The sequence below is a fragment of the Mastigoproctus giganteus genome, chromosome 3 (genome assembly GCF_048544385.1).
Source record: "Mastigoproctus giganteus isolate SK-2022 chromosome 3, ASM4854438v1, whole genome shotgun sequence".
NCBI classification, from domain to species: Eukaryota; Metazoa; Arthropoda; class Arachnida; order Uropygi; family Thelyphonidae; genus Mastigoproctus; species Mastigoproctus giganteus.
In genome coordinates, this window is record NC_143577.1 from 61,828,480 (window position 1) to 61,850,125 (window position 21,646).

At 34.7% G+C, this 21,646-nt stretch overlaps 1 protein-coding gene across 1 annotated transcript in view; it reads left to right on the plus strand.

The window, feature by feature from the left end:
• Positions 1-21,646, plus strand: part of LOC150088047 (glutamate receptor 1-like) — a 240,850-nt gene that overhangs the window by 109,114 nt on the left and 110,090 nt on the right. The window contains exon 2 of the mRNA XM_090370548.1: positions 3,692-3,844. Coding sequence (XP_090226674.1) covers positions 3,692-3,844 — 153 coding nt within the window. The remainder of the gene's footprint in view (positions 1-3,691; positions 3,845-21,646) is intronic.

The following is a 21,646-nucleotide window of genomic DNA, read 5'->3' on the forward strand; positions in this document are numbered from 1 at the left end:
TAAAACTCAGTCCTGTCTCATATCTTGCAAAAAAAAAAAGTTTCTTCTGCTCCTACGCTCATCTTCGACGAAAAGTCCAACACGTGCACAACGTTTCGAAACGTGCGCAAGCAGACGGTATCCTTTTACTACACAACTTAAAACTCCCAGAAGAACCTTTTCTTCTTCTTCCTCATTTATTCCTTCAACTTCCATGTTATGGAAAACCTCCCTTCGCACACATTTCCTGACAATTACAATCCACAGGAATTCCAATCTGATGTCAACAAGTACCTTCTTTCAACTTCTCAACCTTCAACCCATCCTCTGTACTTAGTACTGTAGGCTCTAATATGTTTCGTGTTTGGGGTTTTCGTTAAAAAAGTTGAAGATTATATATTATTTATTAAAAACTAATTCTCTTTTGAAAAATAAAAGATTTTGGGTCTTCCAAATGTAACAGAAAATTGTGTTTCTTAAAAGAAAATTAAACAATTAAAAAATCGAGAATATATTTGCAAATAGCTCCAGACCCGCTGCGATCAAGGCTTCTGTATTTAAAGGACTCATTCCCATCGTGCATTGCATTATTCATGGGATGTAAAGAGAATTATTTAGGTTATGCTAGATGCAAAATTACAGCATACGTAAAATTAAGAAAAAATTAAGAACGTGAACATTATTTTTTTTTTAATGATAAAGGCAACTAACGCTGAGGTATCGATGCATTTTGTCAATACATTTGTTCTTTGTAGTTGGTTTGCTCTTTTGCTGGATGAAATATTCACTTATACAGGGTGATAGAGGAGGAACAGTAAATATTTTGGGACGACACAGTATCGATTATTCTGAGTAAAAAAAAATTCATATAAACACGTATCCAATTCTCAATGGATACGGAAATACAACTGTTTGAAACTGGCACGCACATCTCCCTGAATCAGATGTGACCAAGAAGCAATTATAACTTCAATTATTCATTGTGAACTACAAAAAAAAGTCAATTATTTGTGTTTTGTATCATCAAAAAGTCAATAAATACAAACAATAGTCATTTATCGTCCTTTAATACCTCTCATAATGGCCTTGTGCGCTCCAGTTTCAAACAGCTGTATCTCCACATTCATTGAGAATTGGACACATGTTTATAAGAACTTTTTTACTCAGAATAATCGATACTATAACTTCCCAAACTATTCCTCCTCAGTCACCCCTGTACAGCTCTGTGAACACGTATACATACATCACATGCGCTATCACGCACTATAATTTGTCTATTTTTCAAAATCAGCAAACCAACGTGACATAACTGCGACACAGCTGTGACAGCTGTCAGCCACATGCAGTAGGTTAGCAACTTTTCACCTATTTCAGACAACTCTTTTGTCACGGTCATATACGGTACCATTTGTACGTGAAATGTCTGTTTCCCATATTGAGCACTTACCCTGGGGAGAATGTTAGTCTTATTCGCTTTAAAGAGAAATTTGATGATATAACGCTGTTCTATACTCGAAACGAGAGAGTCTGACGTCCTCTTTTACAGCTTATAAATTGCATGCGCGGAGAACACGAATTTTGCCCAACAGTTCCTTTTGTTTGGTGAAATCAGCTATTTGAACTAAGACAATCATTTCGGTAGCTGGAAAAATGCAAGGTAACGTAAATACGTGACCCTTACCATTCACTGCATTCCCACAAATAAAATATCCAATCAAATCTGGGGAGAAAATCATTTACTCACAGCACTAATAAAACGCTGATCGTTTTCTGCAAAAAATCTTTCAACATACGATAATATCACGTGTTATTTTGCCATAGTTTTTCCAATACACACCATTGAGCAGTGGGTTTCTGGATAAATAGATAACTCCTCATTTTGAATATTCCAAAAATGAAGAAATTTTCCGCTTCACAAATTGAAAGACTATCAGAGAAAATAAAGATTTTTTTTTTCCAGGTTAATCAGCAACTGCAAAGTTTACAAACTTAGGACCAGCTTATTAAACTGAATTCCACTTTGAGGTTTTTAACTATCCGGAAATTTCTAATTCCAAACGCGGCTAAGGTATAATTAAACTTCCGGAAATTCTTGATCGTGTAAACTCCATTGAGACAAGATAAATGGCTACTAATGCAAGCTGAGCATAATAAAACAAAATTGATATTTTCCCTTAATAAATGCCGAATGTTGGCAAGTGTTCAAGAAGACGATGGAGTGAGAACTACTGGCAGATGTTCAGGAGCTAAATTCCTCCCTGTGGAATTAGCAATTATGAAACATTGATATACTAAAGAGATTTCAGTACACAATTGGAACACCAGACTTCTTTTATAGTAAAAAAAAGGATAAGAAAGAGAGGAGGAGGCATGCGAAATTCATCGAAAACAAACTGATTAATTCATCCTGCATTATAATTGTTATTAAAGTTCATCAAAAGCCAAAATAGGCACTAAAAAGATCATAATTAAATAATTCAATTTTTACGCCGTGCGCGCACGCGCACTGTTTATGAAATGGCACGTATTAATGCATGTTTAGTTTTCTGTTGCCAGTTGAAATTTTAATGTTTAAAAATTCTTAGTTGTACACAATGTCCCTAATTCAAATTTTAATGCTAAAATAGCAAATTTTTATGTTAAAATACCGAAATATATCTTACATTTGATTTTCAGTTCCTGAAATAACATAAAAAATATTGTAAGGAAGAAATATTCAGACTTTCGTATATTTATTGCACTATTTATAGATGTGGAAACTTAACGGTGTATATTACCTGTAACTCGGATGCTTTATAACGGTGCAAGCCTTGCGTAAATAAAGGTCACCCCGAGTTTTACAAGTTTGTAACCTGTCCATAGCTTTCCAGACCATATCTTCTATCGAGTCACGGTGCACTGATATCAACGATAAGTACAGCTTTCCGATTAACTTGAGACGTTCCATTCAAGAAATACGAGCTCGGGTCTCTTGCCCTTAAGCTCGATCGTTAACTGTCCCATATGAAGCGATGTCCGGGTGCATCTCATATCCTTCGCACTTCTCTGGAGCAAGAGGATTGTATATTTGAGAAAATATGTAGTCCTCTTCCTATGGCTGGGGCCCAAGTTACAGAAGTACCTATTGCAATCAATAAACTGTTTATAGGGTGTGCGATATTAGTATTCGTTTCGCTGTAGGCCAATATCACATAAGTTACGGCTTTTCAAGGAAACGAGGGGTAGTTTTGTATCTTGTTTTGTAACATACCCTTCTACTCTGAATCCCATTATCTGGATACCGTGGTTGAGAGGGATATCATCTTTTTATGAAGAGAGAGAGAGTTTTGTTCACGGATTAAATATATAGGACCACGGTACATTTAAGTAACCGAATACTCTCTGAGTTTCTAGTCAACAGAACTTATTTAATAATGCATAAGAGGATAAGTAGGCGAAAGAAGAGAAGAGAGAAAATTTAAAGCCTGGTTGAAGTGTGAAGAAAAAAATCGAATCCAATGACAATATAGTATTGATATTGAGAAAAAAAAACCGTATTAGGCGAGTGGTATTTTACTAAATAATACTGTTTTTTTTTTGTTTAAAAAGAATGGGAGCAGTTAATTTTTCTGATATAATTGAAATAGGTTAATTGTAGTACACATTACAGTTTCATTAAAAATTATTTCCTATAATTTTCATTTCTAATACAATTGCATTATTTTATCTGCAGGAGCAATTTTTACACCAGGAACAGAAGAAATGCAAACCGCCTTCAAATATGCTTTATATTTGCACAACACAAACGAAAGCCAAGCTAGGTTTAAAGTAGATCCTGTTATAGAAATCTTGGACAGTGATGATTCCTATAAAATTGGAAGAACCCGTAAGTAAATATTTAAATAACGTGGGGTGCACTTAATACAGTTGGAAGAAAGATTTAATTAATTTGTTATAAATTAATAAAAGTATAATTTTTGACTAATATCGTTTATTCAACAATTTTCTTTGTACTAGCTTTTACGTCGGGCTCAGTTTGGGAAACAAAGTTTTAAATATCTAGCGAGGTTACAGATATTTATTAACAATAAATAACAGGAACTGACTTTAATCGTATTATTCTCTCCAGAAAAGAAACAAATCAGAAAGATTTGCTTTTTTTGTGGAGAGAATAAATATGCATTTCAAGGTTACTATGTGGTGAGTTTCAGGGTCACTAAGAAAAGCAACCCTAGAAAAAGGAATGGACCACAGTTACAGCCAGAGGTAAGAATGAATTGTATTCTTGATATAAAAAAAGACTGCAAAACACTCTATTTGAATTTTTTTTATCAAACAACCGTGTTTGAAGCTGTGCCATGCCACATCCTTTTAAGGTGGAGGATCTCATTAAAATCGCTGACTTCTATTCCTACAGTTTTATGAGTATACTAAACACGGAATTCTGAAAAAAAAAAAAAAAGTCGAGGTATGACTTGTCACGATGCTTGTAGAAAGCTCCCCAATTTCACGGTAGTGAAACAACACTTCGTATACAATCCATTTGAATTTATTGCACAGAAGCGTTATGGGGTTGGGATTCCTTTAAATCCAAAGAATGAGGACAAAACCTTTTGAATGTTCAGCAAACCATATTTCCACATTTCTAACTTGGTGCATTATTCTACTGAAAGATGTTATTTCCCATTGTGGAATGATATAAATATTAACAGTTCTCAACAATGTAGAGTTTATAATTTTCGCACTTTATTGCACTTGTATCAGAGAAAACACCCATGGACTCAGAGCAGGACAATCCTCGGTCCGTGACACTATCTGCACTGTTTCAATCACGTGTATCATATTGAGTGACATAATGTTGTTTTCACCTGACCAATTAGCCTGACCCAAAATTAAAGATTATTCTCCAGAGCAGCCCACTATTTCCAGTCTTTGGCTGTCCAGTTGTAATGCTTCTGATACCACTCATGCTGCAGTAGTTTACAATGCATCTGCCTTTATGTCTCAAGACATAAATGAAATAAGAACTTAATAGGATTTTAATAGGATTTTACTCTTTGAGGCCACTAGCCATTTCAAAAAAAAAAAAAAAAAATTAAAGCGCTATCCTTTCTTTTTGGACTATCCCAACCATCATCTTAACGTATTTAGGTGCTTGTGGAGTATCTTGGTTGTAGGAAACCAACTCCGAAATCTTGGCCCACCAAATAGTTTTGCAGAAGGGGAACCGCCCAACTGAGGTCTTAAGGAATTATGAATAATGTTACTCGTAGACCATCCAAAAAGGAAGGTAGGTAGGTATCCTGAAAGATGTTAGGAAGCTGGGCAGTGAGGAAGTTGTTTTTGATAGTGGAACCGATTATATTTCTATTGCTCAAAAAATGTTTTTAAGATAACTTTTGCAAACTTGGCTAAAATCTTTAAATTAGTGTTTTTCAAAATTAATGTTTTTTCACTGTTTTTAGGAAGGTTTGCAACTGGGTAAAGGGCCAGTTTCCTTTATGCCCATCTGCATGTATGAACTCGAATCACAGTAAACGGATTTTTATAAAATTTTATATTTGAATCTTTGAAAAATATTTGATTATTTTCAAATAATCGCAGCCATTTCATTTAAAATTCATAAAATCGAACCATTAGAAATTTCATAATCATTTATTTCACATACCTCGAGTTTTCTAAACATAAATTAAAATATGTTTCTAAAATTCAGGTATATTCCGTTAAAAAAAAAGTCAGCTCTAGATCAAGTTGAGTGTATGTTCTGTTAGTTCTTGGAAAGAAATTAATTCCCCTTTCATAGTCCCAGTTCACCCTCCCTACAGAAACATTGCTATAAATTTCGAACAGCAAACGCAACCTTCTTCACTTTCTTAGGAACCTTTGTAACAAATTTTATATCGGTAAATATTTCCTTGTTCACCCGTTTCCCCTTAACCAGAAAAACAAATTCCAACTCTCAGAGGAAGCACGGGTACGTTATAGAAATGTTTGGCCCCTGAAACGAGTTGTTCGAATACATCTGAAATGTAAAGCAATACTAGAAAATGAAAAGGTGCAAAGAAGAAAATTTCGAAATACACGGTTGTTTATTGATTAACTGAGTTAAACAGAATAGTACTGTCCAATTTAACATATGGATGCATCATCAGAATTAAACTAATTGTAAACAACTACATTATTTTCATTTGATTCATCATCATACATATCATGTGCGAACATTTTAAGAATCACGCTGCAACGATTTCATTCTAAAATTCAAATATTATTTTGGAATAAGAACAAAAATTTTATGTTCATGTTTATTAAAGTTCGCGCGAAAAATCCCATAAGCAAGAAAACTTTTAAGCAGAGCAGAAAACAAATCACGGAAAATCGATATTCAAAATAACGACACGTACGTTTTCTCCATCTTCCTCGAAAGAATACATAAGGCTGATGTGTCCGCGAGACAAAGTAGAATTAAAAATTTGCAATGGAGAAAGTGAAATTGCTCTTTAGAGAATTCTGCAGACTGGCAGGGGGGGATTACAAAGAAGCGAAGACATGAAATGCTAGCAGGAAATGGAAATGCATCGATTTCATATATTTCTTTTTCAAAGAAGATTTCTTTGTTAGGGACATGCCTTTTTGACACGACATTGATGTTGATAGAAAAATGAAAACAAAATTCATTTTCTTATGGGTACTAAAGGTCGAACCTTATAAAATGCAAGAAATTACAATGGAATATATAAATAAAATTGATTTTTCTGAAGTTACAATCATGTAAAGAAATGTTCGGAGCGAAAGACGAGTGGGTCATATGACATATTTCAAATTCTATAAATTATTTTTTGTCCCTGATGTCGCATTCACGAGTGAAATTGAAACTGCTGCAAACTAAAGAAACGTGAGAAAAATTTGAATCTTTTAGCGAGGAATTGTAACAAAGAACTAGTGTAAGTTGAAACAGCATTAGTTTAATATTATACATCCGATGAAGCTAAAATATTAACTTTGTATTTGTTTTCATGAAGACTAATATATTCATTGTTTTATTATGTTCTAAGTTACCATGTTTTACGACTACAAGACTTACCTAGGTCTTAGAATTCGAATTTATTTTATTAAAATATATCATTGCACCTATCAAAAACACGAATTTTACAAGTGGCCACTAAACCAAATATCAGTGTGTAAAACAAATTTTCTTTCTGGAGAATATCCAGGAAAAATTCTAATATTAAATATTACTCTTTCTATGATCTGAACTTTTACTTTTTTCAAAGAGGGCGCCACCTTCATACCATATTTTTCCTTTTACGTTTAGCCTAATTTCCGGGTTATGAAGTTAGATTTGAAAGATAGCTGTGGATTCAAGGCAAAAGTGGTTTTTCTTTCACGAGAAAAAACTTGATTATTTTTAAACCAAACATTTTTTACTAATAATTAACGTAATATTATTATATATTATTATAAGTGGTATGTACATTATATTATTTTATATTATTATTAGTTCATAAATAATATTATTGTTTTAGATAAAACTTATTATTATATTATATATACCATGTTATCGTATTTATTGTTTTTAGAAGTAATAGTCTATGAATATAGTAAATAATTTTTATAACATATTCCTTAGAAAGAATTTTAATGTTGAAAATACTCGTATACCTCAAAAAAGTGGAATATTTTCCATAGGACAAAATTGGTCCTAGAATGATTATCCGTTACATTAATCTTAGATAATTAAAGGAAATTACGTACTAATTTGGTGCCATTTAAATCAATTCTTTTTACTACAGAAAATTATATTGATAGATATTTTGTATGTCTTTCCCAATAATGAAAAAGAACATATTAGTGGTATAATTTACTAGACTTGAAAACATTGAAGTAGAAAATTACATGAACTGAACCGTGCATTTTGATCCCTTTTCTGAATGCATTATCGTGACAGAATTAACCGAATGTGATACGCTTAGAATAGAAAAAAAATTGATTAAACTTTAAGGAAAAATTAAACTGAAAATATTTCGTAAACACATGAATTATGCATGCACAAGTTTCCATAATTTTGTGTGCTTTGCTCATACCCATTTTCTCAAGACTTTTATTAAATAATAATAGTCTGATACATGCTAGGGAATAATTGGAGAACAAAAAGGCGTTACTTATTAGAAATATCGATTTTTTTCCGCAAGAACTACAGAAAGTCATGAATCACTACTAAATGAGAAAACCAATAGTTTGAGAGCGAGTTCCTTACTTTCATCCCGTATCCAACGAAGCCTATGCGTGAAGCTTTTATTTATCTGTAAGAAGGTCATTATTTCATGCACAGTAAATTAGAAACACATATACCAATCCATTTTCGGTTTCGGTGCTGTACACCGCGTATAATCTTGTTTAAAGGCGAGAGGAATGAACAGTTTTTGGATAAAGTTTGCGAATTGGTGAAACAGCAATCACAAAATGTAATTATTTGCTTCCAATTTAGAACAAGCTTAAACTTTTTCTGAAAACTTCAAACACGAAATGCATTAGAACCTGTAGTACTTAGTACCATGCATGGATTTGAAGTCCGAGCGCCATGGAAGTGTGTGATAATTATTCAAATAAAAATAAATCCATAATTTAGTTTTTTGTTCTTTTTTAATTCAAAAATAGAAATTATTCTTCGAAAATGAAAATGATTATTGATTTTTTTTCGTTTTCTATCTGCGTTACCGTTCATGTGTGCAATCGTAAAAGAAGAGATGAGTTTACAATTGCGCCTTATGTTACCTGTTGAGATTAAATAATGATAGCGCTATTTACTGCATATAAATTATCCGGTGACAAATAAGCGTATAGTAGATCTAAACTAGTCTCCAATCAAAAGACAAAGGATACTAAGGAAAACTATGGAAGATTATGAGAAATCTTTGGCAAAGTATGTAAAGAAATGCAGCAAAGACTTCTTTTCATATGTAAACACTAGAAGTAAAGAAAGGAATCATAGCTCCACTTGATGTCGATGGTTCAGCTATTGATGGTCCTGCTCAGGTTGCTGACAAGCGGAATAAGTATTTTGCATCTACAATCACACATGAGGAATTCTTTAAGGGAGTGGAGGCCAGAAGTTTATCAAACTCTACCAGGGAGCTACAGGATGTTTGTAATAACTGAGAGGAAATTGGAAGAGAAATCGTTTAAGTTAAATTTAAGAAACGCATATAGGGTTGATGGGATTTATCCAATTATTTTAAGAGAGGCAGCAAAGGAGGTAAGCAAACCTGTAGCCATAAATACGAGAGCATATTTGGATTCACAGGAAGTCCCTGTGGACTGGAGATGTGTGAATGTATCCCCAATTCACAAAGGTGGATAAAATATTATCAAAATGGAGTCACTTGTTAAAGAAGTAATGCAGGACCATCTAGACAGGAGTGTAGTTATACTTTAGTCACATCATGAGATTGTCAAGGGGCGATCAAGTCTGACCAATTTGATTGGATACTATGAGGCAGTAACAAAGGAACTGGATGCAAGAAAACAATTTTGATATCATATATTTGGATTTCAGGATATATTTTGATACTGTTGAACATAATAGACTGCTGTATAAATTGGAGCGGTGTTGCATTAAGGCCAAGTTACTGCAATGATAAAATGGAAGGTTCAGTGGGAGAAGATAGAAAGTTGTTATTAATGGACACTAGTCTTCATAAACTAATATACTAGTGGAGTCCTCCAGGGTTCGTCGCTGGGCCCATTGTTGTTTTCTGGATTTATTAATGTCGGACTTTAAAGTCCTTCTTGATATTCTTCTTTAGCAGTATTAAACCCTGTTAAATATTATTCTTCTGTAATAAAGGTCTTTTGTGCAAGCTTCTATTTTATAGTTCTCTGCTATCACTGGACAACAAATTTTAATTTTTTTTTTTTTTACTTTTTTCATTCTCTATTGTTCAGTGTATTTGCAAGTGGGGGGTTAGTTTCTTCTATGGCATTTGGCTTTTATTGATTGTGATGGTGTTGTCCTCAGGTCTTCCAACCTCCCAGCCAGTTAATGTTAGTACAGTACTTACTGGAAGGTGGAATGTAATTTAGTATCATCAGAAAATTTTACTACTTCTTGAAAACTGCTCCATAAAGGAAATCACAGGCAACGCACAAACAGAAACAGTGAACCGACTCTGTTAAACTGCCCTATGCGATGAACGGGACAGCGTGGGGATATCCTCACAGAACCATTTTAGAAACACAGTATTCGGTGATAATTTGGGTCATCCCGTTCGTATATTAGAATACGATATACGTCGCTTGGCGCCAAAGAAAAATAAAGTCCAGACATGCCATTACGAATGTACGAGAAACCGGCAAGGAAGTTAAATGCCAGTAAAATAATGTGTAAAGAAACTTGTTAAATACGAATGTTCACCATTAAGACAAGATACAGTATAAATGATAATTTTGGTAATGTTTGGAATAATGTGGTGGGTATAACTCTCACTATTCCAAAAGTAAAAGGCCACAATTGGTATTACAATTTTACAAACCACTACAATCAGACTTATCCCGCCGCTGAATGTGGAATAGTTTCATGATATTTAAGCTGACTTATATCCTGTCTGATTTTCCCCAAAGTCCATCTACCCGTTACACCTCAGTCATAGCAAAGAATGCATGCCGGAGTGCCTTCCGACACAATGGCGCCGTTTTGGAATCGATCTAGTAATACCCGCATGTCTTTTATTGAAGCCGTAACAAAGTACTATACAAAGTTTTCAATGTATGCAAATTTCACGGCATTAGGTGAGCCGCATGTGTGTCATAAACCCGTCTGTCTTCCAAAGCAAAGAAATCATTGACTGAACTGCGTCGCCCAACACATCCATTATTACCCGGAGAAGAGAACATGTTTCATTTGCTTACCTTCTGTATGGAATTTATTGCACACGATTCACAGAAGTTAAAACAATTAAAATAAGATTTCGCTATTTTACTATGTGAATTTTTTTAAAAGATTTCCTCTGGTTTGTGTTGCCTTTTTTACACTTTCTTATTCCACTAATTATATTCTTTCTGCATTGAAACTTACTCCTAACTAGTCATTTCCTAAAACGGTGACAAATCTACCACCCTTCCAAATTTTGTCTTTCTGTAAGCATCTGCTCTTTCCATTTCATCAACCGTCAACTCTTGAAACATTTAAACCTATCTTGAAACCTTTCATCTAATCAATTATTGTCAATACAGATATTGTCGGCATCGATTCACTGGTGTATATTGGCATGTGTTATTCATCTTTGGAAAAATGCTATGGAAACGTTCAGAGAAACGCGGACAGTTACTCTAAGCACTTCCAAGGCTTTGGATCATGTGTGGCATACTGGTGTTCTAAACCAACTCCCATATTGTGGACTGCAGACCGTTTTTTTTTTTTTTTTTTTTTTATTATTTAATTGGACAGCCATGTTTCTCGCTGTAGGTGATGGCAAAAGGCTCTCCCTGTCTTCTAACTTCTCAATATTGGTGGCCTTCCCCAAGGTTCAGTTCTTTCTACGACTATCTTCCTCTTGTATTTTAACGATCTTCTTCAACTTATTGGAAATCTTATCCACAATTATGCTGATGACAGCACATTATATTCCACTTCCGGTTTCCTAAACAGCTTCAACTTCTATAATAACCACCACCAATTCATTAAATGCGGAACTCCATTTCTCGCGAATAAGAGCCTACTGTTGCTATACTCATTTTAGATTATACTCCGATTGCTAGGGTTCCTAACACACTGATTTTCCTGTCTTTCTTGGCATAAGCACATTACAAATATTGTTTCATCTGTATAAAATATGTGGATTTTAATGTTCTCTCAGCAATACTTTTCCAAAAACAGCTACTAAGTCTGTAGGAATTTCAAAACAGTCTTTCTGTGGAATATTGTTCTCCAGTCTGGGACGATGTGCCCAAAGCCTCTCTCAACGTCCTAGACCCTATTCAAAAGACAGCAGTCAGGTTAATCAATAGCATGTCTCTTACGAAGTGTCTCCACTCTGTGTCTCATTGGCGTTTAGTTTCTGCCGCATACCTTTTCAACAGCTACTTCAATGTGCATTGTTCCTCTGAATTGGCATCGGTAATTCCATCGCTCTCTTCCAAACCAGTTCCAATACGTGCTTCAGTTACACACCCATTCACTGTCCATCCAACTCAGAGAACTAACATTTCGTCTTCTTCATTTGCCTTTCTATTTTTGTTCTCTGGAACACCCTTCCTTCATATATATTTCCAGAAAATGATGATCTACAGAAATTTAAGTCTAATCCCAATAAGTATCATCTGTCTTTTCATCCTTCAGTCGATGCTCGGGATTAAGACGTACAAGTTATAATACTTTCCGGGATTGGAGTTTCAGTGAAAATTAAAAAAAAAAAAAAAAAAAAAAATACTATTTTAACTTTTTAATATTAAAAATGTGTAAATAGGTTGATCTATTTATTATTTGTAAAAGAGAATTAATAAAATAAAGAAAATCCTTTTTTTCAGACCCTTCTGGACCTAAATAACCCCTCTTAATTTAATCATAAATGCCTTTTTTGATTAAAGAAAGCCAAATTATTTAAACTATTGCCTAAATCTTACCTCTCAGAATTTTTTTCCATAATACGATTATGAATATTGAACCACTCCTGTCTTTTTGATTAATATAGCAAGATTATGGATGATTGTCCTTTTTTTAATTAATATTCTTAAATGAACTAGGAAGAGTTGAGGACGCTTTTACCTTGGAAATTAGGAAACAGCAAACAGTATAATGGTTGTTGATTTACAAGCATTTCTAGTGAATATAAATAACTTCAATGTTACATCAATCTATAAAGTTAGGAAAAAAACTATAATATCCAAATTTTGAGGAAATATAAATTTTCCTTTCTTCGGTGTTATGTCACACATGCACGCGCACACATCATGTCCTCCAACCACTGAGGGCATTATCACAGAATTGTTATCTATTTAGATCTACTGCCCCCGTGGGTAGAACAATTGATAGGATCGCGGTCCTTCCCATACCGGGTGGAAAAAGGACTCGAATTCGAGTCCCATCGATGATGAGAGGAATTTTTATACGTCTTTTTCACAACGTGGCTGAGTTAGTTGGTCTCAGGCGAGGGTAGCATAGTTTTTCTCCCGGTAACTCGGATTTTTGTCCCATCGAACAGAAAATCGACTTCAGAACACATAGCAATATGTCCTTAGTCGCTGATGCTCCTAAATCCAACAAAAAAGATCTACTGCCTATAACTTCTTTTTGGAGGATGGAATAAACAGGGCTGAGAGAACACTAAATGAAACCGTTTTAACAAGCTTAAAAACTTTGCTGGTTAAGATTTTTCTTTGCTTGCAATCTTTATTGTTTCCTCATCAATATTGTCTTCAAATATGGACGCTAGCCATGGTTTCATCGAGAACTTTTAAACACAATTTTCTAATCCGCAATTTATGGTATTTGGCTCATTAATAATTCAAAACACAATTCAGTTACGTAATCATATTACTCAAAATGACAAAATCGGAAACAACTTAATAAATCTCGGACACTGTGAACAACGAAGCATTCATTAGTTCCGTGTAACTTATAAAAGTAACCTTGCCAAAATCTTTCGGGTATACAGTTTAATGTAAACACTTAAAGTTAAAAACGTAATGAAATGAATTTTGAAAAATTGGGATATAATAAATGCCATAACATTACATATTATAAAAACAGTATAATTTAATTTCAAAACTACTTTTGACTCACGTGACCCTTGCCTTTCATCTCCTGTCACTTAAAACAAAATATGATTTAATTTCATTCCAATGCATTTAGCTTTCAATGCAGATTGAAATCCTTGTAAACTCGTAGAGAATGAACTTTATTGAGGGTGAAAAAAAATCTTCGCTAGCGGCCATATAAGTAACCAATCTGTCGGGTGCCAATGCAGCGCAACTGAAGGACCCAAAATCAAATGTAGTTGTGATAATCACCAAATAGAATGGAAATCATAGTACTACAGCTGCACAAATTAAGAGAAATTAACCGGAGGGCACTTAGCAGAGTAGTCCCCATCAATGCTCTTTGAATATTGCCAACCTGGAGTTATGGAGGCCACAGGAACTGATCTAAGTAGAAGAACGATACGTTGGGATCAGTATACCATTGGATCTTACGAAAGAACTGTAGAATACCACCAACATCACAACGCGAAATGCACAGCGTCGTCTTGTTTGGTGCCAACCCATCGTAATTGGTCTGTGGACAGGGGAAATCTGTGTTATAGAGTGACGAATAACGGTACAAGATTTCCGATATGATGGCCATATTTGTGTCCACAAGATGCCCAGAGAACAGTATTTACCAGAGTGTGGTCTCCGATATGAAAATTTGCCGACTTTCTGTTACTGATCGAAGTTATTTTCGTGGTGTGGGACCATTGATCGTCACTCTTGAAACGATGTATGCTATGCAATCAACATTTTGGACAATCCCGTTTATTCTACACTACGGCAGCAGTATAGGGAGGAATCTTTTCTCGTTCAACATTACAATCCGCGATATCACACTTCACAGCCTATAATGTCTTGGTAAGAAGCCATATGCGAACTAACTCTTCATTTTCCTGCCCAGAGCCCAGACTTTAATTACACTCAAACAAGTTGAACGAACGTCGGCTTCGAATCAGGCTAACAAGCCTGCAGTCAGTAACTCAGTTGATCGCTGTCTTGAAGGAGGAATGGATCAAAATACAGCCGTTCCTAAATCAAAAATGGTTTGGAGACTACCAATGAGGATACAATGAATATTTAACAATAAAGGCACTTTATTAAATAATGTATCAATAAAAACTCTTTTAAAAAACATGCAACCATCCAGTTACTTTTGAAAATATAATGTAAATAAATCCGATTTAAGAATACAGTTACATTGGTACTACAAGAACTATTATTGTGTTGAATAAAACGGACACCGAAATGCTATGGCCGGTTATTACTGTTATGTATAATGGATATACCTCCGGTGTACTGTTTTAATCATAAAGATTACCATCCATGGTAATTTCAGTAAAAATTCGTGTCCTAGTCACCGCTGCACAAACTTTACGAAGGAGAAATAGTCCACAAATTTTCTCTTACTAATGTCATCCTTCATCTTACCAAAAATGCTCGATGATTTAGAAACCATGTTTCCTCATTAGCAAATTTTAATGATTTCAAATATTTTTTCAGCATATCCTATGGAAGCCTACACTTGATTAGTTTCCATGGCAACAAATCCACTTCAGTCGAACACCAAGTCATTGAAACATGGTAAAAAAAAAATCTTCAATCGTCGTGGAGAATGATTTTTCTGAAAGGTTTGCGCCGTTCATTAAAATCCCATAAATATTTCATGAGTTTCAAGTGTGACCAAAGGATGAACGAACATCCAGTTTTGGTATTATAATTATCTCTCTCTCTCTCTCTTAGAAATTAAAATAATAATCTAGATTCATGCACATCAGTTGAATTCTGTTTCAGATTTCTTCTAATTCGAAAGAAATCAATACACGAATTAGACCAAGGATTAAAGTGCGATCAATAAAAAAAATGCAAATCGTTAAAATCTTTTGATTCTATAAGTAGAATCATTTTTTGATTCATGTGAACTAATTTAACTTTGTTTTTTTTGGAAGCAAAAAAAGAGGGAAAAGGAGTTAAATATTTATCTTATTCATCCATACGTCCTCGCCAGCAAAAAGAAGTTACAAGCCTGTATTCATGAAAAAGTAATCAGAATCCTTACGAGAAAGTAAACATGGGTTGTCGCAGCCTTTAAACTTAAGACGACTCGTGATTTATTTCTCGAATCACAACAGGACCGTGATTTACTAGCTAACGTGTGGACAGTATTTTGTGAAACAGCTGTTCTTTCCCGAAAGAACCGAAGCGTCTGTTCGGGTTTTTAGATAGCGTTCTGTTAAATTGGATTATATTATGTTTTTCTGGATTTCATACACTTTGTGCTTTCTGATGGCTACTTAAGTACGCAGCTGCTAAGACAGAATGGATACGTTGAAAAATTTCGCGGTTCTGAAAGATCGCTAGGTCTTATTTCTAGATGGGTCGACTTTTGATAATTTCCGGGATCAATGTCGAAAACTGATGTCCAAATCTAGTTATTTCCGGTGTTAAATCATAGAATTTTGTTTTAGTACCTTCGTTTAAAGCACTCTCATCTACTTTCAGAAAATGAATACAGTAAAATTAGTTCGTCAATCGATAGAGATACAGTGTTTGGCCTTTTTGGAAAGCTACAAAATCTTTATTTTAATTTGAAGCAATACTGAATACAAACTCGACTTAATTCATACGGTATACGTATAACTGGACATTGAGGTTGAATTGCAGAATGACCTATGGAAGCGGTGGTAATCATATATTGCGGTGGTCAGATTACTTTATAGACGTTTATGGCTTCAAATATGAATGAATATATTTATTTGCTGACTTAATGGTACATAGGACTGTGACAGTTAAATTATTTTAGATTATTTAGAGTATTGCTATTAAGTTAAGAACTTCGTATACTTTCTTTCGTAAAAATGCAATCCAAACGAATTTTACAGTATATTTCAAATTTTTCGGTTTATTAATAAAAATAACAGAAAAATGTGTATGCGATGTGGTAGTAAAATACCATTAAGGAGAAAACTGAAAGCACCTCCATTTTCAGGATGAATTTGTATTTTCAATTCTCATGATGAATCTGAAATATAATGCCACTTGAGAATTTGAATATAATCTGGTCTTATTTTTTTTTATATGGATGGTGATGATAACAATTTATTAGTTTTGGTGCATTAGGTGGACAATATTAGTATTAATATTATTAAAATGGCATAATGATGTGTGAAAACGAACTTATTCTGCACCTGTCGGGGGGGAGAAAAACTCTGATATTATTTTTTGTCTTCAAAAAAGTGGGCAAAGCGTGATTGCTAGTCGTTTCCTGAGGATTCCTACAAATCCGGGTTAAGAACTTCATGATTCTGTGCAACGTTTCAAAAATAGTGGGCGTGGTAGTGCTGTCATGTGAGTAGGGTGTTGTTTGTGTTATTTGACTGTTCACTTAGTTATTGGATGGCATGATTAGCAAGCAGGAATCTCCCAGCATCCTTCCATGCCACGGTGAGCTGAACCATCTATCCAATTCCATGAATTTTTCCAAACTCACTGTCTCGGCCAACTTTGCAGACAATTTATTCCAGTGTTCCACAACGCGGGTCTGGGTATACCCTATTGTATTCCCCTCTGATTTCATAATAGTTTCATCTGGTTCTTGTCTTGCTCATCAGTGAGAATATTCATTTTACTAATCAACCTCAAGCCTTATACACTTCAATCACCCCTCACAGGAACACTGTATCATTGTTTTGTCTATTTGTTAAGCTCTGCTGATCAACATCTTCCAAACCGTTCCTCATAAGGATAATGCTTATCGCTTCCACCAATCCAATCGCCCTTGTCACACCTGCTCTAGGAATGATATATCATTGTTTAGAGGCAGCGCCAGACCTGGATACAATAATAAGTATGGTCACATGATCGTCTTTTAGAAGTGAACACTATGCGTCCTGCTGCCAACACATACAACTCTGGTAGCACAGTTTAATACTACCAGAGTTGCAATTTTTCAAACCATACTTTCAGTTGGCTCTAACCCTCATGGTTCAGCAGATCCTAGTGTTATCATTAACCACTCCCTCAGCCTTTAAATTATCAGTAAACTTTGACAGCTTCTCATGTATTCTGTCATCAATATCACTTAATACACAGAGCGAGAGAGAGAGAGAGAGAGAGAGAGAGAGAGAGAGAGAGAGAGAGAGAGAGAGAGAGAGAGAGAGAGAGAGAGAGAGAGAGGTCTGAGAACTGATCCTGAGGAAATCTACTTGTTACTACAATCATCACTAAAGAACACCCATTTATTACCATTCTGTCTCCAATTTTTTTTTCTTGAAATGTCCCAGGATCCGGATCCTTCAAACAATCCCTAATCCCTCTCCTGAATCTTCACTATTATCCGAATCTCCCTCTAAATATGCAATAACCTCTCATGAAGAACTGCATTAAAAGCCTTGCAAAAATCCAGATATATAATATCAAGGTTGTTTTGCGCATCCAACTGTTTTATAACTTCAGAAATGAATTACTCTGTTACACTGTGTTCCGATTTTTTTCTTGTTTTTCAGAGTTACCTTCATAAAAGTAAAAGACTTTTTAAAGAAATGTCCTTATTAAAGGTGGACCTAATGGCATATATATTCACGTTTCACGACGATGACAGCAAAGTTATTCATGACATGGACTCCACCAATTGTGCAGAAGTGGCCCAGGCGATGCTATTCTTGTCCGAGAAGGTCTTATAGATCTCTCAGATTCATTTGTTGTTGAGATCCGTCTTGAATGACTTGTTCCAGGTGATCCTATATAGATTTAATGGCATTCATACCTAGCAAATGGATTGCGGAGCGTCAGTTAACTGAACAGCAAAAGTGAAAATGGCAAAGTAATAACTCTTCCATGGTGTGGATTTCTGTTATTGTCTTGGGATATTCTGTTGACATTGGGAACTATGTCAGCACTGTGAGATGAACCTGATCGGTAAGGAAGCTTTGATACACACTCCGAGTGACAAGACTCTTAAAACTAACGAGAGGCGGCCTCCCACACACACACACTCTTATATGCCCATCAGTGCTAAACAATATGAACCGTAATTCATCTGACTAGTTACACGTTTTCAATACTCCATTGACTATTTCCACTGTTCCCGTCACTATTTAAACGGATTCTTCTGTTTCGCTCACTCTTGAGAGTAGCATATTGGATATAATCACTGCTCTTGCATAACGGATGGAAAAGACCTGAGTTCGAATCCTGTCAATCAGTAAAAAAATTTCTATAGGCTTTTTTCTACATTATGGTTGACTTAATCAGTCTCTGGTTTGTATGGCTTTGTTCTCTCAATAAGTCAGGTTAAGGTAAATAAAGAAAGAATTGTGGATTCTGCATATTCTGCAGGATGTGAGATCTGTGAGTTCAGATCGTGAACACTGTCCACCAAATTAGATGGATGAACTTCTTGTTGCACGTAATGGTGCTCTCCCTTCACGTGCACACATCTCACGGGATTTCCTGCGCTTTCTTCCAATTACTCTCGATGAATTCTATATCATATAGGTCTGTAGTTCACAGGCTATTAAACTGCATGCAGCAAAAATAATGCGAATGTCAGATGGCCAAAATTTCTAATAAACCGATAGGGCAGTGTATTATTAGACTTCTGTCTCACTAGTAAGACAATATATCTTAACCAATTTGAACATCTTAACTAAGCATTGAAAGTTAGCTTATTGCAAGCAATTTTCAAGCTGTTGCTTCACGGAGACTTTTCTTGGGATTCCGAGTGGTTGGGAGATTTGGAGACGTCCTATGAGCGGTAAAATTCAGTTTAGCATTTAGTCTTTTTTTTTTTTTTTTTTTTTTTGGTTTTCCGGAATACAGACAAAATACAGTATTATTTTGTTAATGTAATCTCTAGAGATCTGTGTTGCCATGAATTCATTAACGTTTTCTGTTTCTCAAACTGTGGGATAATAAGAATAAGACAACAAACCTCGATGTCCTAAATTTTCTAATTTCGACGAAGTTCCTTTAAACAGCAATATTATGTTGCAAAATTTGTTTTCATAGTCAGGACAGTGAATTGTATCATTGGCAAAATGCCTTCTGGAAAACTATCTGTATGCACGGAAACCTCACTGCTGACAGATGTAATTTTGTAACATGAGTAATCCATCAATCATTTCTGGGTTTCAAAGAAAATTTAATTGCTTATGTTATGTAGCATAATATAACTTCAATAGTTACTTAGTGGTACTGCTATTATAGGATCTTTCCAAATACTGCAGAATATCAGTTATCCTACCGTCCATTATCCGGATCAGTCATGAAACTAGTAGACAGCGCCACACACACGTGCTGAATGTATATGCTATACTACCAAAATTATTAGAACATTAAGTGGAAATATAACCAGTTTATGAAAGAGATTCGATAGGCTGCAGGGCTTTCTAGTAAAATTACGAGTGGGTATACATGTTGTTTCAGTCTCCAATACAGCACGTAGTCTTCATAAAGCACTTGCCACCAATTTCTTATATGTCTACATAAATATTTCTCCATTCCTCCAGCAGAACAGTCTTAACTAGACAAGTTATATTTTCTCCATGGATGAGAGTCTTCGGTCTTTCTAGTTCGCCCCTCAGTGGTTCTATTGAACTGAAATCACAGTTCTCAGTAGTGATTTGAAAGTTTTCCTTCAATTTCACATTACTTGTTTCCAACCAAGCCATCATGAACAAAGCTAAAGCTTTATGACAGGCCAAATTACGCTGCTGAGAGGTATGGCGTATTGCACCATAATATTTTATTGGTATTGCCGTTATGAACCATGTCACAGTATTACTCGTGCTGATGCTAGTTCCCCCGACATTGACACCACTGTACCCGTTGCTGTGCACTATCTTTCGTGAAGAAAGGATTACTGGAAAAGGAGGAAACAGCTCTACGAGATTTCTGTAGATGGAACGAACTACTTATAGTCTGCAAACTGACAACTGCATTTCAGGAAACATGAATCAGTCTTCAGATTTGATCAGTTCGTTTCTGCTTGAACTGCCGATTTTGTGTTTTGGTACGATAAAGCCAATTTAACGGAATTAGTTCAGTAAACCCGGTTTACAATTTTATAATAATAGCAAAATTTGTAAACTTGCTTACAGATTTTGCTATTATTATATGGTATTTATTTATGGCGTGTGAAGGTGGTTATTTGTAATTCTTCACCCTCCTCACAATTACAGAAAACATCTTTTCTCTTAATTTTTTTTTCAGCAAAATAATGATATCAGCGATTCTCTTTTTATAAATTTACCCTTATTAAATTTACAGTTTTTAAATAAAATACTGTAATTATTAGGTATCATAAAATATTTTCTATTTCTAAAAGAATAAGAGATGATATGCATAAAGCTAGAATTCGACTAAGTGTTGTTTTCAAAATATTTACGTGCTATCTAAGGTAATTAGCTAATTATTTTACTAATTGATTTAGTTTAAGACAGTTGTTTAAAGTGGAATAGTAGCTATACTTAAGAATCACTTAGAATATGTAATAGATCGAAATGGAGATTAACGTGCAAATGAGGAAGTTCCTTACTCCGTTTTCTCAAATTTATCAGTACACAATTGATTAATGATGGTTCCTGCGGTAAGGTGAAGTTTCTTTATGAAGTTTCTAAAGTTTTCTACTGGTGAACATAACTGTGTGCTCATGAGTAGAGAAATTATTAAATATTTAAAGACGGGAAAGAAATATCTAAGATAATTACGAGTATATGAAAAGAAAATGACTATTATATTATCATCCCTTAGACAATTTCATTATTATTAATAGGTGTGTCGCCATAATAATTTTTATGTATATTTTTTTTCTTAAAGGCAAATATAATGTTAGGTACAAGATATACACTCCCTATCATTAATATCCGGACACCTGCGCATCTAAAGTAACATTTATTTTCAAGAAAGCTGACATGTGAAACCTTTAGCCTTTATCACAGCTTCTGTC